General features: G+C 39.6%; 1 protein-coding gene and 1 non-coding gene across 2 annotated transcripts; one reads left to right on the forward strand and one right to left on the reverse strand.

The window, feature by feature from the left end:
- Positions 1 to 2738: 2738 nt before the first annotated feature.
- On the forward strand, positions 2739 to 21284 carry fhdc3 (FH2 domain containing 3). Its single transcript, XM_062433686.1, has 13 exons — positions 2739 to 2954; positions 3329 to 3390; positions 6199 to 6301; positions 6582 to 6667; positions 7014 to 7114; positions 7263 to 7333; positions 7432 to 7539; positions 7708 to 7778; positions 7915 to 8032; positions 8139 to 8303; positions 8658 to 9672; positions 21025 to 21067; positions 21218 to 21284. Exons 1-13 carry the CDS (start codon positions 2739 to 2741, stop codon positions 21282 to 21284), a joined length of 2226 nt encoding a protein of 741 aa, XP_062289670.1.
- Positions 12183 to 12254, reverse strand: trnaw-cca (transfer RNA tryptophan (anticodon CCA)). Its single transcript has one exon. It is a non-coding gene; the product is annotated as a tRNA-Trp (tRNA).
- Positions 21285 to 21471: the final 187 nt, after the last annotated feature.

Consider the following 21471-nt stretch of genomic DNA (forward strand, 5'->3'; position numbering starts at 1 on the left):
GGGAGCAAAATTAAAAACTACACATTTTCAAATGCCTGGGCTGTATTTTCCTGTTTGCTCCTTCATTTCATTATTATTCCCCGGTGGCCTACAATATTGCATATTGACAGAGAAGCAACCATCGGGATTCTGTCAAGTAAAATTATAATGTTTTGATTAGCCTACAATCATGCAGAAGCATTTGCGTAATCTTGATCAACCATCATTTATCATATTTATCTTGTGTAATTAAATTCTCCTGTTTGATTATTGAGACATTGGAACCCCAACAAAAGGTATCACAAATACATTTCTAATCAGGATCAACAGTTCACACATTTTCACAGAGTTTGCACCAGTTAGGCTATAATGTCTCTCACATAAGAGATGTCTCTACCATAGAAAAATCACAAGTGAAATTCCCAAGTGAGAAATGGCACTCCCCAAGCATCAGTGTCATATTTTTCTGGTCATTCTTTGGGTCATGTAGGTTTTTCTTCTGCCTGAACATGTCATGTTTAACCCCTGTTGATTACCACATGTGGGAGTTTTAGACATCTTCTACCTCAGTGGATCTTAATGTGGCGTCCAGGGGTCCCCACCAAAAAGGAGAATAATTTATTTTCACTATAGCCTAATTCCATTCACAATTAACAACATCAATGACAGTTTGGTGATGGGTCTCATACACTTCATTTAATAAAAACCAAAATCCCTGGACAAAATCTTATCAGACAGGGGTCAGTGGCCTAATTTGTGTCACTTTAAGGGTCCTCAACAGGAAAAAGTTTGAGATCCACCGTTATACCTTACCCAAAAGGGCGTTTCCTTTACCTGGAAACATCTGGGTTGAATGTGATTGGTGGAGGCGCGTGCCCTGCACCTGTGACTGCTGCTCGTGAGGAATACTTTCAGTGCAGTAGCACGAGGCTTTACCTACCGGAGTGCGGATTAATTTGACAGCTACTTTTTTTTAAAGGACACGGTGAGTAAAATTAATCCTTATCCTTAATGGTGCTTTAGTTGCAGTTCAAAGTCTGTTACATTTGAATCGTGTATGCTCGATGATATGTTTAGTTAGGAGCCTTTTTTGTAGAGGCGATCCGATTTCATTGCAAATCAAGAACTGACAGCGAATCTCGCTCAAAAAATGTCGAATTAATACAAATTAAATCATCACAAAATGCACGTGCCTATTTAAAAAATAATAATAATAGGCTAACATTTTTGAATCGTTTCTGTCAGTTTATATTCGGCACACGAGTAGTCCACTTTATTTCAGTATTAGTCATCACAATAACCACAGTTGATTGCAGTTGACTCGCTTGTGAATACAGCCTTCCTCTACGAAAATAAACAACGGATGTCGACAAAAAGCAGTGCAGATCCACATTTAAAGTAAAAAGTTTATATGCCAGTTAAATATTTGGTGGATGACATCTATGCCGAATTCAACACTGGTCTCGAATAAGTAATATAAAGTATAATTTATATTGTTTGAGGCTTTTGCCTTTGCTGTAAAGACTGTAGCAATAAAATAAGGACATTATCTCAATGACGTTTCGTGTGAAAAGTGAATTAGAGGAGGACATTATATCTGTGACGCAAATATTAGTTGTTATTGTGTAGTTCAGGGAAGAGAAGAAGAAGGTAAAACAATAATGAAAATATCGGTGGTGGAAGAAGTATTCAGGTCCTCTACTTTGTACCAATACAGCACTGTACTTTATTGCAAGTCCTACATGAAAAATTCTACTTAACAAAATTGCATAGCCTCAGTTTAAACAGCAATGCAGTTATTGCAATAAAACTAGTGTTTTGGTCCCCATGACTGATAGATTATTATATGACATCATCATTTGTTGATGAAATATTGGATCACTTGAACATATGGATATGAAACCATGCGAGAAGTTTAAAATTTAAAATCACATAACTTAAATGCAGTGGAGTAGAGAGTAAAATCCCCCGTTTTAATGTAGTGGAGTGAAAATTTAAAGTAGCTAAAATAGATAGATTTGTACTTAATTGTACTTCAGTGCAGTACTTCAGTATATGTACTTACTTGCATTTACTTTGGAAAATACATTTTCTGTAAGTGAATTGAGTGTAAAAGTGATCATCTTCACAATGTTGTCTGCCTGTGGCTATGCCATTTCACAGGTCATAAAATAAACCTCAAAGTGAAACATTTGGGCATTTTTTCCCATTTTAGATTATTTGTTAGAATTTTGACAAAGAAAATATATGCTTATGTAGGGTGGGTAAACATCGGTCTGAAGCTATAAATCAATGGTAAAACATTAGATTTGAAGAAGATTATCCCTAATAACTTGCCTAATCATATATGGGCTGCAACTTAATAATTTCAGCTCCAAAACACACAAGAGGCAACAAGTGCAAACACACATTTCATGTTCCGAATGAATCGTTTTTTTTGTCTAAAATAATGCAATTTTTCCAGATTCAGCAGCAGGGACACTTCTTCCCATCATCCTCAGATTTGAGAGCTACAGATGGAGGGAGTGCTGATTTTAAGATCTGCCTCTTCTCCTAGCTGTTCCTCTCAAGACTCTGCTCCTTCTTGTCCACCACATGCTCAGGAAGATTCAGATCTCCAAGACTCTTCTCCTGTAGCTCCCCCCATGTGTGCTGCACCACCACCACCACCACCACCACCTCCTCCTCCTCCTCCTCCTCCTCCTCCCCCTCCTCTTCCTCCCCCTCCTTTTTCTTCTCGTAATGCCCAACGACGTTCCATGAAAAAGTTGAACTGGGACACTATTCCCAGCCAGCGTGTCCTGGGTAAATTGAATGTCTGGACATCTAAGCGACATCAGCGGGACCTGGTGCTGGATTTTCGGAGCATGGAGGAGCTTTTCAGTCATGTCGACAAACGGGCTTCCCTACGCAATTCAAGAGCCATGGGTCTGAAGAACGGTGAGGGCATGGACCCTTTTCCACTGGAGCCTCAGGTAAATATTTAGGGTTGCACTCAGGCCATAACTGGAATTTGGTGAATAACAAATGTTGATTTTCAGTAACTAATGCCGACAATCTTAGGTCTTTATGGGCATAGACAATAAACTGACACTATATGTAAAAGCTGGGGAAGTAACAAGCACACATATAAGAACTGATGTTGTTTAATGTTCCGCATTTGTCATCATCAATGTCATCAATGAGGAACTGCTAAACTAAAACAGTGTGTGGGATTGTTTTGCTTCCTCAGAGATTATGTGAAGTGTATTTGTTAGTATGGACTTGTCTTTACATCTGAATATGATTATGCAGTGGTGAAACCTTTTGTGGTTGGTATTAATGCTTGTGTTGTTTTTTTTCTCCTTAGGTCACAATTCTTGACTCCAAAAAGAGTATGAACATTGGGATCTTCCTGAGACATTTCAAGAGGTAAAGATGGTTAAAGTACAATCTATAATAGTGATTTTGGTGAGAATGAGTGTCAAAAAAATGATCAATTGATTGAGCGAACACAACAGAGTAACATATGAAGAAAAGGAAACACAATAAAAACTAAAGGTTCTACATGTGGAAGAACTATAGTATGCGGTGGTCAGGGCAGGTTGTGTTCATATCAAACAGAGTCAGAAATACGGATCTTGACACACCAGCTACTTCCACTGTGCTAATCATTACCTAGCCGACAGGCTCTTTATCTGAGCCGACCATATGCTAATACATGGAAATGCCTTTTTAAACATCATTTGAGAGCGTTTAGTAGCAACGTAGGAAACAACACGGTTGTTTTGACTATTATGACCCACTTTATTAATACTTAAAGGAAAGGAAAACATACTGCTGACCTACATAGTAGGTTAGGCTGAGCAGAGGTTGTCAAGTTTGTAGCCATGTTGGATTGTCACTTCAACCAAAAGATTTCATCTTCTACAGCTGCTTATTTAACTATTTTAGTGTTTGCTAGAGGAGCAATACAGACAGTCGTTTTTTGAGTTACTACTAACTTACCAAGACACCCAGTTGTGCTTGTTTAAGCCTTGATGGGTTTTTCCTTTTACAACTCAATTTTGCCAACTGTTTTGTCTTTTCAAATTATGCTCAAGTCCTTAAAAGTTAGAGGATGAGATGTTCAGTTTACTGAATGCAGATTCAATCATGACCACTGCTGCTGTTGTTATGGAGATTTCCTTAATTAAGGGTGAGAGAGAAAATCATGAGTCCAGTAAACAAATTTAAATCACAAACTAGTATTTTAATATATATCTTGTACAAGATGAGCTCAGCACACAGTACACTTAAAGTACAGAGAACAGAACTGCCTGTATAAAGAAACAGAACCAAAGTTATAATCTCTTTTGGGTTCATCCCACACCTCTCTGAGAATCAGCCCATTCTCCTAAGAAATAACAAGGCCTCACAGGTGGTGTCTTATCAGTGCCTTAGTGGGAGCCCAGTCCACAGCACTTTCACACACTATGAGAGAGATACACAAGGACATGCTAACAAAGCCTAACACAGGTTAATAATGAATATTATTTCTCCACTACACATCCCCCCCTTGTTCATTTAATGAACAAATACAATCAATATTCAATAGTCAAACATTAAATACATCAAACGCATCAATCTGTTTTGCAGTTTAAGATACATCATCATTAAAATGTCTTAGAAAGCTGTTGCGTTGTTTTTGTATCGTGTAAGCACAACAAAGAAGAGCAAGCAAGTTTTCCTAGAGAAATAAACTCAAAAACTAGGGAAATAAACTTTACAACGTTTTACACGCTTGTGTCATCGTCTGGCACAGAATCAGAATCAGAGCTGTCAGGGTTGGTAAGTCTCTTGCTGTTGAGGGAGTCTCGCTGATACAATTGAGTGTATTGTACAAATTGAGTTGATATCATGGAAGTGATACATTGCTTTAGAACTGGAATGGTGCAACACGAGAAAAATGCCAGACATCAGAAACAGAGAAAGAAGGGGCATTGCTAATTTTATAAGCCATGATTTCCAGCTCCAGCTAGAAAGCCAGACCAGAGGTTGAAGTCATCAGAAGATTGTGAGTCTTTAGACTTTTGTCTCACGAGGAAATTATTCATATTTTTTCACAAAGAGTTGGACCGTTTGTTTCATAAGCTATTTTGGTGTTGTTATTTAGTGATATGGAACGGGATTCACGTGTCAGGGTATTATTGTTGTCGTCATGCCGTTTGTTGATTTTGGCTTCCCACCATAGGATTGGACCTACGATTATGATTATTATTAACGCTAAACAACATGTGGTACCTCTAATATCGCACAAGCCTAGGAGTCTAAATGGATGCCACAGTAGGTGACTCTCCATTTTTCAAAAGTCGTGTAACAATAAGACTTACAAATAGGTTAGCAAAGAGATCAAAACTGCTAATTTGGCAAAATTAGCAGTATGTATTTTATTAAAGATGCTGCTATTGGATGCTTGAATTTAACAGTGAGGCCTTGGAGGTGTCCTATAGGACTAAGGTAATATTGCTTTTCAGCACTGGAGTCAGTTTCTGTTGCTGGAGCTTATCAAGATGATGCCACTTGTTCATTTAGCTCATAAACTTTGAATACCAAATGTGTCATCAGCTGCGTTACTGCATTTATGCCTGCCAAGGTATCTTAGTCAAATTCCGATTGTGTCAGCTTCTGTGTGGTAGTGATGAAAGTGCACTTGATACTGCTGCTTGAAGTCATCTAGTAATTTGCTGGACATCATTTTAAAATACCGACGTTAAATAGTTTTATTGAAATTAGTAACACATTAACCTGCAGTAGATGTCAACCTGGGAGGCTCCAGTGTCCTATATCTGGGAGTTGGCTGATGACCAACAATTTTTTGATCACGAGAAACTAATTCATACCATTTTCATGACATCCATGTTCAGCCATAGTTTGTCTTTAGGGTGTGACAATGTGATTGCCATGCTATTTAGCAACCACAGTTGTACTGTGGCAGCAAAAACCACAAAAAGAAAAAAAAAAACCCAAACAAAAAGGAAAAACTGAGCATGATGTTCATTGTGAAGAAGAACCTGCCTCAAGCAAGTTTTAAATTTCTTAAATTTGTTTCCACACTATTTGTTTTTAAGTGGATGTAAACCAGTCAACCTGTAATATAGAGAAACAACCAGTATTACTTAGGAGGACTAATGATGTGATAAATCAAGTTGATTATGATAGGACCTTTTTTTATCATTGTTGTCTTGTCTCCCTCTACAGGCCTGTGACAGAAATGGTACAGGACATTCGTCAGGGAAACTGGCTCAGATTTGGGACAGGCAAACTGAGAGATCTTTGTAAATTGCTGCCAGAAGAAAGTGAGGTAATTTCAGCTCCACAGCCTCTGTGTGTCTCTCATACCACTTTGGGCACATAAAATAAGAATAATGAACATTTGAGTGTCTTGGCATAAGAAGTGCACTATTATCAACCTGATTATAGTTAGAAAAAAATATTGTCCTGAAGTTTAAATGCTTCATATTGGTCGTGCTATCTGACCTGATTGCTTCTTCTTTACAGTTTTTGAGCTTTTGATATCGAGAGGATTGATCACAAAAAAAAGATTGTTGAAAGTGTGTGTGTGAACGTGTGTTAATTTACAGGTGAAGCAGCTACTATCATTCAGTGGGAACCGCTCCTTGTTACCTGAGGCAGATCAGTTCATGGTGCAGCTGGTCATGGTGGTGGGGTGAGTCTGGAGTTTTCCAAAATCATATAATACTGGTTCTGGTTATCTGTTGTTGTTTTGTTGTTGTTGTTGTTGTTGTTTGTTTGTCTGACTGTTGTTTGTTATGAAATATTGGTTTACATATTAGTTCAAGAAATGTTCTTGTAAATCTCCAACTAACTTACCCATAAATGTGTAAAATGATTACACATACAATAACACGTCAAAACATTTAAAGTTCATTGAACGACATATTGCTTTTGGTAGTGAATGTGTGTTGTACAATTTGGAAAATACCCCTTTTCTTAGACTTCTCTTAGGCTTATGTCATTCTAGGGTGAAACTACTTCATGTTTCTTGCTTCTAGCTACGAGGAACGCCTGAAATCTATGGTGCTAAGGGAGGAATTCTTTCCTCTTATGGAGGATGTGAAGAACTCTGTTGCTGTCCTGACCAAAGCAGCTAATGGTAACATTTCACCTACATCCACCAGAGCTGCTTACTTTCCCATCTTCTATCCGTTTTACTTCTAATCCAGTTCTCAGGTGAAGTTTATATTAAGTTTCTTTGTCTACATTTTTCATTCATAATCATTCTTTGTCTTCTCCCCTCTTAGAGCTCTTAGACTGCGATGACCTCCACTCAGTCATTCGGCTAGTATTAAAGGCTGGGAATTACATGAACGCTGTTGGTATTTTTCTTTCACAATTGAAAATTAAATTAAAGCCCTTTATTCAGCAGTTATTAAACAGATGAATGGACCATTCAAATAATTTATTATTCAGGGTGGCTACAGTGCCAATGCCATTGGCTTCAGGATGACTTCTTTGCTCAAGCTGGCAGACACCAAGGCCAACAAGCCTGGCATGAACCTCATGCACTATGTTGCCAAGGTGAGGAGGATCCCTGGGATGAACAGATGCTCACTAAAGAAAATATCTGTGAAATCAGGATAAACCCTGCTGTTATGCTAAGTCTCCAAACAGTTGTGTAACTGATTTATTCTCCCACTCCATCTCTTTACTCACTATTGCTTTCCATCCTTTATCTAACAACCACAGCAAGCAGAGGACATCGATGCTGAGTTGCTGACTTTCCCCAATCAGCTTGAAAACATTGGGAAGGCATCAAGGTGGCTAACATTAGTTCACTGACAGTTTATTTGGTAATTTAACTGAGCATGATTTGTTCTCTAACCGTAGCTTCAAATGTTGACATAACCATTGGAATATGTCATATAAATGTGTAAATGTTTCTGGCTGGCACAGAATTTGTAAAGAGGAGGTAATTGCAGACTTTGAGAGAGAAGTGAAGAAGATAAAAGAAATGAAACTGTACACCAGCAGGCAGCCTGGCCTCTTACAACAAATGGAGACATTTTTATTGGTAAGATTTTCCCTTTTGGGGGAGGGGAATTGAGGAAGGAGCTTGTAAATAATTTGTGCAGTTTGGATCCCCTTTTTTAAAAAAAATGTATGTTTTCACTTTCCAGAGGGCTGATGCCAAGCTGGCTGATGTGGAGTCCTTTCTCCAGGAGCTAAACATGCTGAGCAAAGCTGTCGCTGAGTACTTCTGTGAAGATCCAACTACCTTCAAACTGGAGGAGTGCTGCTCTATCTTTCATTCATTTTGCAAGCGGTTTTACACAGCTGTGCAGGTAAGAGAGAGTTTATAGTACTACCCGAAAGTGCGATGATTAAGTAAACAAATTCAAAGCAAATTTCGGAGGAACCTTTAGCAGTTTCATGTCGAGGGCTGTGTAGACTTTTGGCAAATTTAATTTGGTTCTTTAATTATACTCTGCAATTTACCATGCCTTATTCTGAATTTTAACTAGCACTGTCCTCCTGTCCACTTCACTACTTAAGGTGTGTTCAGACAAAAAGCAAAGTAAAGTTTTGGCTCGCACAATTTTGTGGTCTTTAATTTGCTTTGTGTTGTATCTGAACACACAGTAGTCTACACTGTGTTGTATCTTATCTGAATATATCTTCTCTTTACCCGACTGAAGGAGAACCGAGAGCGAGAGGCAGCAGAGCAGAGGCACAAGAGGGGGGAAAGCATGCGTAGTACTGCCAAACGCCGATCAACAGTGTCAGGCGGCAGACCTGATCCCAAGCAGAGCACCTCCAGCTTGGAGTCGGCCCTACACAGCATTCTCTCCAATGTTCCAGAGGGTCTTACCAGATGCAGGAAGAACATGCTACCCACAGTTGAAGGATCTCCATCTGAGCGCAGTCCATCGGTACGCAAAACTGTGCTAACACCTTGTACTAAACAAGAGAGGACTGAGAAGAAACAAACTTCCAACAGAGAGGATGAGCAAGTAGCAGCACTGGAAAACCAAGAGGATGCTGAGAAGATGCGTGTGATAACTCGGAAGGTTCTTCGCTACCAAAACAGCCAAAGCAGCCTTGATGGGGATAAAGTTTCAGGCACCCCTCGCCGGTCAGAGAGAGCACAAGACACTCCAGCTACCCCACGTACCCCTCGCCCTAGAACCAGAGACTACTTCTTTGCCAACAATGGGGATGTGGGCTCCCCGTGGACTATTCTGAGCCCTTTTACTTGTTCCCAAAGAAACAACCCCCAGCGAAACAGACCCAAAAACCAAGACGGACTGTCGTCCATGTCTGGTGGAGATGATCTTGATGGTGGAGTTTGGGAAAGTGATGAAGGCAATTGTCTCCCCAATTCCTCCAATACGGACAGTCTAACATCTCCATCTAGTGGTTCTGCATCTCTTCCTGAATGTCCTAGTCAGAAAGCTGTGTCGCAGGGTCCAATACTGAGGTCTGTTTCCATGGATGAAACTAGGCGATCTCCAGCATCTGCCTTCCAGATTGGAGACTTGTTCCAGAGAAGCATGTCTCAAAGGTCATACTCTTCTGGCTCAAGGACAGAAAATATGAGAGAAGAAGAAGCTGGAGTCCGTTCATTGCTTGAAAATAAGGCGAGGAATCATATAGAGGGGCAAGTGAGCACCTCCCGATTCATATCCTTCTTTAGACGCATTGGAGGCAGAAGTAAGCCTGGTGATGCGGAAGAACAAAACTTCAAAGGATGTAATAATTGATTAAAGAACCAATTTAGAGACAAAGGTTCATAATTTTTTTGGTGTGTTTTTAGAATGTTAAAATGTGTTTGTCTTTTTTTACTGTTATGGTTTAACCCTTTAGTGGAACCAAGGCAAATGAGGACTTGCTTTGAACTGTAAAAGTTTTGATTTTTGGGAGTCAGACCACAGTCAAAAATCTATCTTTCTTGTCTGTTTGTGTGCAATAAAGGGTGATATTTTCTACCTTTTTATTTTTTTATTTTTTTATTTGACTTGTATATAGATTATGCACCTAACAACATTTAACTGTTTAGTTCTTTTTAGGTTGAAATGTCTCCTTTTCTAATCTTGTCACGAAATCCTTGGAAGTCTGACTGGTACTAATGTCTCCTTAGTAACGCCTGCTAAGTTTTCCAGTACTTGCCTTTCACTTCATCTATTATTTATTTTCTCTGTCAGTCTGGCTTGAAAGCAGTTGTACAGTTAGCAGAGGAGAGTATGCTTTTAACTTAACTTTAACACTTTGGGGTGTATGACCATACAGTATAATCCATTTAAATTAAAAATATTTAACTTATCGATTGTCATCACAAGTGACAAGAAAATGTAAACAGAACACACTGATGTTTGTGAATACACTGGGTATTATTATATTATCACCCTTGGCTCCCAGATGATCTTTCTACCACTGTGCCACCCTGGTGTCTCTGCTCAGCAGTAGCTGAGATTTTGGACAGAAAGAGAAGAAGGAGACATTCAGCTGCGTTACTTGGGCAACTGGGTTTGTTTACAGCCATTTCCTTTGAGCACTCTCAGTGTAATAATACTCTCTGGAACAAACTGCTCAATGCAGGCTCCTTTCTAACTGTTCTGTTGTCCTCCCACATCCATTCCTCCCACTGGCAAGCATTCAATGGGGGCATTTGAATTCCCCTGCCATTTCAAATGAGGGGGCAAAATTTATAGAATAGGTTTTTGTTTTTTTAAGGAATTGGATTTACTATTCTGTAACAATGAAAATGAAGTCTTCCTTTTCTAATGCAAGCTTTCCATCATGGTTGGAAATCTTTCTTAGTCAAACAAAAGTTCAAAGCATGGACTTGTACACCAGCAGAGGTAACCGTCTGATACTTGGAACAGAGTACTATGTCAGCAGAGACCGACCTGTTCGATGTAAAATGAGAGCTTCAGAGTACAATCAGACCATTGTGATCGCATGTTGAGTGCTGCTGTGGACCATCTCATGTGAGTCAACTCCTGAGGACTAGAGGTCACCTGTTATCCTCGCCAAGTTGCACTCTCACCAGGCTCTGCTAATCAACTGTGTTCAAAGTGTATGTGTGTCAGTGAAAGATGAGAAACAGGCATGAATAGAGAAGGGAGGTGGGGTAGAGGGAAACTTGGACCAAGAAGTAGAGGGGAGAGAGACTTGCAAGTTGTATTGTGAGGAGGTATTTAAGCAGGGAAGAGCATGTGAGAGGAGAGGAAGCCAATATATTAATAACAGAAAGCACAAAAGGGGAATGTACAGGAGCAAGAACGAAAGGACAACGACTTAAAGAAGAAAGGAAAAGGAAGACAGCAAACCCTGCATGGAGAGTAATCCTGAGATTTTTTAATGTTGGAACTGGCAGCTGGACTGAGAGGTACATTCATATTGTAGAATGCATTATAACACTTCAGCTATGAAATATGTTAAGTAAAATATTCCCATGTTGTAATTAGTTTTTTCCATGTGCCTTTAAATGGAAAGCACTGAATCAAATTGCCTTGAAAAATCTCCTGTTCCTTGCTGTTTAGAAACGTGTGACAGAAGATCACACTACCGTTCTGGTTGCTTTTATGAACTTAATCCACCATTGCAGCTACGGGCATTAGGGTGTTACAAGTGTTATAATTAGATTTGAGGTTGAAAAGGAGGACCTTGAAGAATCCACTCCCGATGCACTGAGACATGTTTCCACACAGCAGTTTAAATCACATTTTAGGTTTTGAGCTGACACCCTGAAATCCGTTTAAGAGTACACTTCTCTGTGATACACCATTGTAAGGAAAAATGTTCTAAGATGTGGACTTGTGACTGATCTGTGGTAGATGGCGCCAGAAACTCAGGATTTTGTCCCTAGTCACTTGCATTGAAAGCACATTAGGAAGTGACATTTTAATGGCTGGTATGATCATGAGGATTGATTAACATGCAAAACATCTTTCAATGTCAATCTGACCAGGCTATTATTTTAAGACTGACTTGAAAATGCAACATAGACTTTAATATGTGTAAAATATACTCACAAATATTACTATCTATTCATATAGATAAGAGTGAGGGTTTTTTTTATAAGGGAGGGAGGTGTTTATGGTTGGTCCTGTAATCGGTAATGTATATACCTAACACCAGGAGACTATCTGTACTTCAACAATTGATAGATTATAAAATCTATAGATTATGTATAGTAGTTTTGAAAGTTAGCAAAGAATTGACCCCGACGTGATTTGAACACGCAACCTTCTGATCTGGAGTCAGACGCGCTACCGTTGCGCCACGAGGTCAGCTGTTTCACTCAGAAACGACAAAGACCTAGATCCTACGTCTGTGTTTGTATTTTATGTAATTGGTTTGTCTTCTCCGTGATCCATCCCACACTTTTTGCGCGAACTACAAAAGATTGCTCTGTTTCTCAGAAATGTAAAATATTATGTTTGAAGATGATCTCTTCTTCACTTGGCTGTTAGTTGATTACGAGCAGCTTCACTGATAATATGAGTTTCTTAATTATCATCAGTTTGAAAAAAAAGTACGAAATTTTGTCATTTATTCTGTTTGTTGTTGTCAGTCACTAGATGGCGTAATTCAACCTGAGCTCGTTTTTTATTTGGCCTCCTGTGCATGTGTCATACTTGTCTATTCTTGCTTTTGCATACAACACAAAGCTATGAAGGCCCTCCACAAAACTATAGTTGCTCCTCTAAGAGTTAATTTGTAATACTCTTTTCAATTTGGACTAAAGTAATGCTATTTATAGAGGAATGCATGCTTTCTGTGTCCACTTGATGGTCCCTCAGTCCAAAAGAAACTGGATGTAATCTCTTGGTGATGTGAAAAAACACCACTTGACACCATAGTCCTTGTGGTTTCCTTTCACACGTTATAAATGCATGTACTAAATGTTTTTATAATTCTGATGTTTCAGGTTTGCCAGCCCTGTCTGTTAATACCAGCTGTTAGGAAAGAGGAACATCTGGAGAATCTAGTACACTTACCTGTTAACCTTCATCAGTGACCAGCCGATTTGGAGCAAAATGGATGGGTGAGTGCACACCCCAATGTAAAATCAGTCACTTAGGATTGCCCACATTTTGTTTCGTCTGTTGTCTAATTATATAAAAATATAATATCAAGTTGAAACTAAGGGCCTTCCACAACTGCTACAATAATCTGATGTTTGCTCACAGTTATAGGGCCTGTTTTGTCATCTAGTTTACATAAATAAATATCATTCATCAGTCTTAAAATAGGGTTCTTCAGTGCTGACCAAGACTATGATAATGTCCTTCCTGCTCTAGCTGTAGCCTCTCTGATTAGGATGCATGCTGTGATGGGCTTAAACGTCAGGGACTTAGAGCAGCACAGGGCACATTGATTAGCTGGATAAATGTCACAGTGTTGCTAGTAAGGTGAACATAGTGTGTGATATGCTGTCTATGTCTTGTGTTTATGTTGCCCAGCTGTTTTCATTTCACAGCTTTCATCACATCAAAGGCATACTTTCATTCTCTGGTTTCAAATGTTTAGCAAGTTGTATCTGACCAAAGAAACTAAAGGAAGCATAGGTGCAGTTTGATTTCTCGCTTTGATAACACCTAAAAGGATTTGGAGGGATCAGACTGGAATGTTTGTGGTCCATGGGTTTGGTTAAGTCAATTTTTTTTGGAGCTTGACAGCAAAATATGGAGGATGTGTGTACCTGTCAGTTTTTACTTATTTTGTTGCTGGACTTGATTTTACCATGCAAGAAAGGCTCAAATGTTTAAACGAGCCACAACTCCTATTCTTGTTGTCTAAAAACAGAATAAGACATCTAATACAGCCAGTTTATACAGACTCCCCAACACGTCTCACTGCAGCAGCCACAGCTCCATTACTCCTTGATTCTCAGGCTGCTCTCCCACAACTAATACCCATTTGACACAAGGGTTTAGCCTGATTTTAGTGTCTATCTAAAAGATGGTTTTCCAGGTAGTTGAAAGACCACTTACGCTATAGTGCTACCATCACTATAGTTAAGTGTTGGCATGTCATTAAAACGTAGTCTTAAAAACCTGAAATTAACTTATAATTCGTTTCTGAATATGAAGTCTGCAACATCTCTAGTTAAAGGATCATGTTAGTGGATTTATACACTTTAGTTGGTTTACTACACATTTTTTACACTTCAGATTTTTGTTAACCATTTACCAAAAGTGTGCCAGACATTTTTATACATATTGCCTACCCTCCAGATCCCTGCGGTTTTACATTCATTCCAGAATGACAATCAAATACTACAGAAACAAGTAAAACATCACTGTTGGCTGTAAACACAATTAGGAAGCATGTTCCACTAATAGTGCCTTTAATAAAGTTGAGGGATTTATTTACCTAATGGCTGTATTGACACATTTGATGCATTATATACTGTATGTAAATAATGTATATCAGATGAGTGTTTTTGGTGATAAATCATCTTGTAGTATTTCTAATGCAGTTTCTTAAAAACACATACGATGAATAGAGCACACATTCTCCTGGTTTGTCTGTACCTGGAGGGTTTAAAAAAAAAATAAAAATCTGCTCAGCTTTTATGATTTGCAGGTCAGGGATGAGATGGTAACTGGACTGTTTCAGAGAGCAAGAGAGCGAGAGAGCGAGAGAAAGAGAGAGAGAGAGAGAGAGAGAGAGAGAGAGAGAGAGAGAGAGAGAGAGAGAGAGATAGAGAGAGAGAGAGAGAGAGAGAGAGAGAGTGTGAAAGAGAGAGCAGCCATCTGTGTGTTCTGCTGCACTGGATGCAGTCTCCATGGCAACATGGTGCTCCCGCAGCAAAATCCTGGGAAGACGGTTTGGTCCCCACCCCCATGCGCACACAGGCACTCCACACACAAGGAGGACAGTGCTTATATATCTGCTGTCCATCTACAGGCACGCACACACACACACACACACACACACACACACACACACACACACACACACACACACACACACACTCACACACACACTCACACACACACACACACACACACACACACACACACACACACACACACACACACACACACACACACACACACATCCTTCAAACCCACAATCTAAATATATTTCACTACGTGTTACATTTCCCCCCAGCAAGTGTATTTTCTCCACTGACCCCAGTTCTTAAATGATAGACACAAACATTGCAGGATAAAACAGGGAATAACCTGAACCCTGTCTACTTAAAGACCTGTTCACATTCAATTCAATTACCCTGTCAATCTGTTTTTTCTCTCTCTCTCTCCGCCTCTCTCTCTTTATACCACTCCATCAGCCACTGCATTTCTCTTTAAAGCTGAGCCCTACATTTCTCACTCTGTCCAGCCATCAATTATCAGAGTTCCCAGCAGGATTTATTCATTTATCTCTCTTGTTCATCCCGTCAGGTACCCTGCATCTACACTCTGTGTGAGTTTGAGGGTGAGAGACAGAGCGATAGACTGGTTGCGTTCTCTGTTTGTATGTCTGTCTGATTCTCTCATATAAAACAACACCATTTTTTTGTTTTGTTTTCTCCTTACACATGCAATCACAAAAATGAGAGACATGAGAGGTAAAGGAGAGTAAAGGCAGGAATTGAAAATCTCTGTTTCTTTGTTGCCATCTCCCCTTCACTCTGAACATCTCTTACACTATTGGACAATCCAGCCCCCTCCCATTTTCACACCAGCCAGTGAGCTTGTACAATCTCTCTGTGTCTCTTGCCTCCTATGAGGCTCTCTCTCTCTCTCTCTCTCTCTCTCTCTCTCTCTCTCTCTCTCTCTCTCTCTCTCTCTCTCTCTCTCTCTCTCTCTCTCTCTCTCTCTTTCCCTCAGTAGCTTTCCCTCCTGGTAGCACACACATACATGCATTTAAAGCCAGATCACGATCACACACATACACACACACACACACATACGCCCTGTTTCTGCCTGCCGCCCTCTCTGTGTGAGGTGCTTTTTGCTTTGGCGATGTCAGGTTTTATGGACGGATATCGCTCCCTCTGGAGGAGAGTGCGCTAAAACTTCCTTGTACCCCTCTCTTATCTGTCAGCAACCTGGTGTAAGTAAATTGCTTTCTCTAACACTTGCTCTCATCCTTGCTCTTTCATATCTTCCCCACTGCGAGCCATTTCTTTATCCTTCACTATTTTCCATCCCACACCCTTCTCCCCTTGGCAAAGGGTACAAGCCTTTCCTCCTCTCACGACTTCATCTCTCCACCTCATCCCTCTCTCTTGATTCTCCTCCCTCCCGCTGGTGAATGCATACACTCTATGTTGTGTGTATGCAGAATAGTGCTGCAGGCAATTTACTGGCATGTGATGGTTGTTCACTGTGCAACATAACCTGAAAATATTTTCCTGCTTGTGCATGTAAGATACCCTCTGTGAGGTTGACTTGAGTGAGTGGAGAGATGGGGTGCAGTTATGAACTGGAAAGGTGGTATTGTTACAGTATTATGATGATTTATGGCTTGATACACCATGTTCTTTATAAAGCATTTCACTGCAGAAATATAAACGTGAGACCTTTTTTTCTCTTCTGAGGATCTGAAAAGTTTGCCTTTGCCCATAATCTGTAAAAATAGGTCTCTGGAGGTTTACACTTCATCTTTCACCAGTTCTTCTTTCTCATGCTTAAATCTACCAAGATTCATTTAATGATGTTTTGAGCAGATCCTTACTCTGTCCTCAAACATACTCTTTAAATACAACTCCATAAGACATCGAGGGAGTCAGTAGATTAATATAATAGAGGTACATGCTCTTGTGCATATATGTGTTTTTCTGGTCAAGTGTAGAGAGGCTGGGATGTTGGACATGGGACATTTTTTAAAAGGTTGAAATAGTGATCCAGGGGCACCTCTGGTCGCTGTGGGGGAAGCGGAGACTGGAATGTCCAGCTGGCATGGGAGGAATGTCACCGGAGCTGCACGGGAGGGGGGGAGAGTCAGACGAGAAGTGATGTAAACCCACCGGTGAAAACATGCAGAATGATTTACTGAACGGTGGCCAGTACTATAACTTCTGAATTTTCTGCCCCATCTGAGTCATAACTGTCATGAGCCTCTCTCTGAATTATCTTTGTTAATGGGTCGCTGTTGTCATTGCCAGGGAGTTGTTGGTATGGTTGGCTTATAAGGGTTCACCTGATGCACATGCTGGAAAAAGTATCCACTAACAGTGGCACAAGGGTTTCCAAGCATGCCAACAAATTTAAAATATTCATTCTTGTATTTAAATGGCCTTTGTTGATATGACACTTGATACACACTCATGCTGTATATTGAATGAATGAATTTACTTTATTTGGACTAAAATAGTAGCATCTAGCAGCACCATCATAAATGACATTACACCAGCACTAATTATCCTTTATTACAGTTGTAACCTGCAAGTGTGTGTGTGTGTGTGTGTGTGTGTGTGTGTGTGTGTGTGTGTGTGTGTGTGTGTGTGTGTGTGTGTGTGTGTGTGTGTGTGTGTGTGTGTGTGTGTGTGAAGGTGTGCCGTACTTAACGTCCTCCTTGCAGACTTGATAAGCTCTAAGGTGATCATGTTGCCATGGGTAACAGCAACACGTTTTTTCTGTCTCTCTTCACAGTCAGACAAATGTTTTATGCTGTTTGATATGAGTCCATCTGAGGTGAACGCTTTGATAACAAACTTGTACTTTGGTACAAAGTGTCAAACAAGTACAGCTCAAACTCAGTAATTCTAAGTTTTGACTTGAAACGTGAAATCTAAAGAAGAGAAAGTCTTTGAATAAAGTGCAAAAGCTGGAAGAGTCCTTCAAGAGTCCTTTAAGAGTCCAGTCAGGTTAATCGTTGTTACCCTCTGCAGTAAAAGCTGGGATGACTAGTACAACATAGCTTTAATGACTTTTATGTTCAGCTCAATTCAAAAACCTAATTTAAGCTTGAAAGTCACTGAGGTTTCCCTAATTTTCAATGATGCTGAGATACAGAGAAATGCACAGAGTTAAAACAAATCAAAGAGGACAATACTCAGTGAAAACAATTGCACACAGAGGTGAAGTGGTTTGGGATCATCATCTTGAATTGTCCAGGAATAGTGAGTGTGGATATGTTAAAGATAAGTCTGTGTGTTTGGTGCACAAGAACTCGCAGGACCTGAAAAAAAAGAGTGTAAACTGGGTTTGTCAGGGCCCTGTGGTCCAGTCCAGTATAGACAGGGTGCTGAATATCCAGTAAGGGATTTATGGATGGAAAGACACAGGTGTTTATCACACCTCTGTGCCAGAGAGGGCCAACCAACTTTGTCATATAAAATGCAATGGTGAGTGTCATTGGGATCTCCTGTAATGAATATTACAGGATATTACTTTGTCTGGAAATGTGTAGATGCCGAAAACAGGGTGCACATTTATTGTGGCCAATAGGATTGTTTTGTGTAACTGGGTGACTTGAACCATTCTTGTGTGCCCTCCTCATCCTCTTTACTATATGTAGAGTTTGAGTTTATCCTCTCTGAATGAAAACTGAGCGTACCAAAGGCAAAGTTTAATGGAGCGAGAATCTCCTTTATTTTATCACATCACTGTGCCTGCTGATGAGGAATTCTCCATATAATGAGTCTGCAGTCGATCTAGCAGCTCTGTTAGGCAGTACAGGCACAGCAGTGCTTTGAGCTAAATGCTAACGTCGGCATGCTCATAATGATAATGCTAACATGCTGATATTTAGCAAGTGTAATCATTCATTTTGCAGATATTGGTCGTAAACCAAATCATTGTCAATTTTGACTTGATGATGCACTAGAGGAGAAGTCAGGGGGTCACCAAAGTTGTTACAATTTGTTGTAATGGAAAATGTCTACAAATTTCCACAGCTATTCAATTAATAGTTTTGATCCACTCAAATTAATGTTGGTACTACTGTAAATAAAATGTCAGGGAATCACCACAGTCTGTTGAGCCATTTGACTAAAATTAATGTTGGTACTACTGTAAATTAAGGCTGTAGATCATAGTCATTGTCTAAGAACAGTCAATATCTGCACAACATTTTTGGAAATTCATCTGTGATGTTGACATATTCCATTGGATAGATGTAAACTTCGGCCTGCTGGGGGACTAAATGAAAGGTGAGACCATCACCTAAGTCAGTAGGATTCTTGACGTCGGTACAAAATATCCATCCAATAGTTCTTGAGAAACATTAGTCTGGATCAAAGTGGCCGGCATTGCCACACATAGAGTCATGCTGCAAGTGTGGCTAAAAAGTGATGGGTCATATGGCAATGGCAATAATGAGCATTGTATTTTATGTTTTAGTATATATAGCTTTTATATTTTTGGAATGTTGTATATGGATTTTATGCCTTACTGCACAAAGAATCACTTTCTTTGGCAATGTGACGTCAAAGTTGAAGATTTAAGCTTCGTTGGTTTGGCTGATTATAACTGATTCTGCAAGCACAGTCACTGTCTGACAGCAATATCACTCATGGAGTCTTATCTCTCGTTTGGTTATGAAGTGAATGTGTATGTGTGTCTATATAGTGCTTAGATGAGCATGTGTGTATGGTATTTATGTGTGGGCTAAGTATGTGAGGGCATATCTTTGCTTTGGCTCTTGGCTTTGAAGTTTCCCAAAGCATATTCAACCATATTTACTTTGTATTGTGTGTGAGTGGGGACCGTGTGGTGAAAGCTTAGTGACTGAGCTAAGAGATGCAGTCATGTCATGTTGGATATATTTAGACAGATCCCTCAGGGAGGCTCAGTAATAGCACTGACCATATTGTGCCATTTCTTGAGCATTTCATATGACATTATCAACCCCTTTAGCAGATAGAAGCAGAAAAAACACATATAATTAACACTCTTGTTTTACATAGTGTAGTACTTCTAAATTCAGTTCAACACTTTATTTTCCCACGAGAAAGATTGTTTTGCAGAAAGATACTGTTTACAAAATATATAAATCTCAATAAAGTTCTACAAATTTGTTGTAAAATACTACATTATGTCATGTGCAATCTTGTGAGCTCAGATTATTGAAAGGTATAAGGCATATTCTTCCTTATTTTTACTTCATCCATTGAGCTCTTTTCGTGTCATTTTTCACATTAGTGCTACACATTTCAGAGAAATTCAAATTCAAATGTTGTGCTGTTTGCATAGTCCTCAATCTGGGAGACATCAGTCTGTTTTACTTTGAACCTTCTGACCTTTATTGTAATACAGAGATTTGTGTATTTGTGCTTTAGTTTATTTTAGGCATGCCAAATGATATTATATTGCTCCCGCATTTTACTGTGTGGCAGTAGAGAAATAAACCTATTATTCTGATACAGTACAACTGGAGAACAGATAAAGTACACTTGCCACTTGTCATTACGTCTTGAGGGACACACACTCTCTCGCATATAGAATGTCAGCATTTTCTCTTACTTTTTTCTAAGTCTGCTAATATGAAGAAATAATAACCATATAACAGAATTCCTCTCACTGTATAGTATCTTACAGTACAGAGAATCAAGACTGCAATGACTGGTAGTAAAAACAAATAGCTTGGTGATGGGGTAAGCTGGTTTTAAGTTTCCACACCAAAAAGTGTTCATAAAAACTTGTCAAACTACCACATAATCAACTCCCCGCTGTCCATCTGCATGCTCGATATGCTTAACCAAGTTAGCCATTTACTGTGGATTAATGTGATGTGTGACAGCACTTAGTGACTGGATGACTGAATAGGACTCTGGGATCAAATTAATGCTGTGAAACCAATAATTTAATTTGCTTTTATCAAATATCTGTAAAGTAAAATCCAAAATACATCCCGTTGCCATGCAGTAAGTGCATTTGAGCTGGAGAGACAATCAACACATTTGATATATGAAGCCATCTACATAAATCACTGTCTGTGTGTGGGGAAATCCTGATTGTTGTTTGTCTATTCATTTTATTTTTCCACTGTCATGCTTCTGCACATGTGTTATTAGAGTTGTGTACACCTGTGAGTCTGAGCGTATTCATGTGTGCTTGCGTGCTAGAGTGTGAGCCGTGTGTTAATATGTTGATACAGGCGGTTCCTGTGACACATTCCTGCCCAGCATGGCTCAGATCAGGCAAGCTGATAAATTTAGCTGTGCTTATGTCAGTCACTCCTGCTGTGTGTGGACAGTGAAGAGAAAAGTACCTCAACATTTGTCATTCACTACATCATCCTTGCCAGAAGCTTATACGTGATAAATGTATGTGCTGTTATGTGTTAGTAGGCAGACGGGCTTCCCCGTCTTTCAGACCTGCCATCAGAGCATCAATCTGATGCTACAAAAAGACTGACTATAGAAAAAGAAGGGATGAATTTGGCCTCACTTGTGTGGTCAGTATATGATTTTAGACAGAAGAGTCCTGCGAAAACACCACCTTTGCGAAACCTGTAATGTTTTGTTTGTGTAGAGAATGTGTCAAAAAGGTGTCCATGCAACTCTATAGTCACTGCATTATATTTTAAGGGGTGTCTGTTACA

The sequence above is a fragment of the Scomber scombrus genome, chromosome 14 (genome assembly GCF_963691925.1).
Source record: "Scomber scombrus chromosome 14, fScoSco1.1, whole genome shotgun sequence".
Classification (NCBI taxonomy): domain Eukaryota; kingdom Metazoa; phylum Chordata; class Actinopteri; order Scombriformes; family Scombridae; genus Scomber; species Scomber scombrus.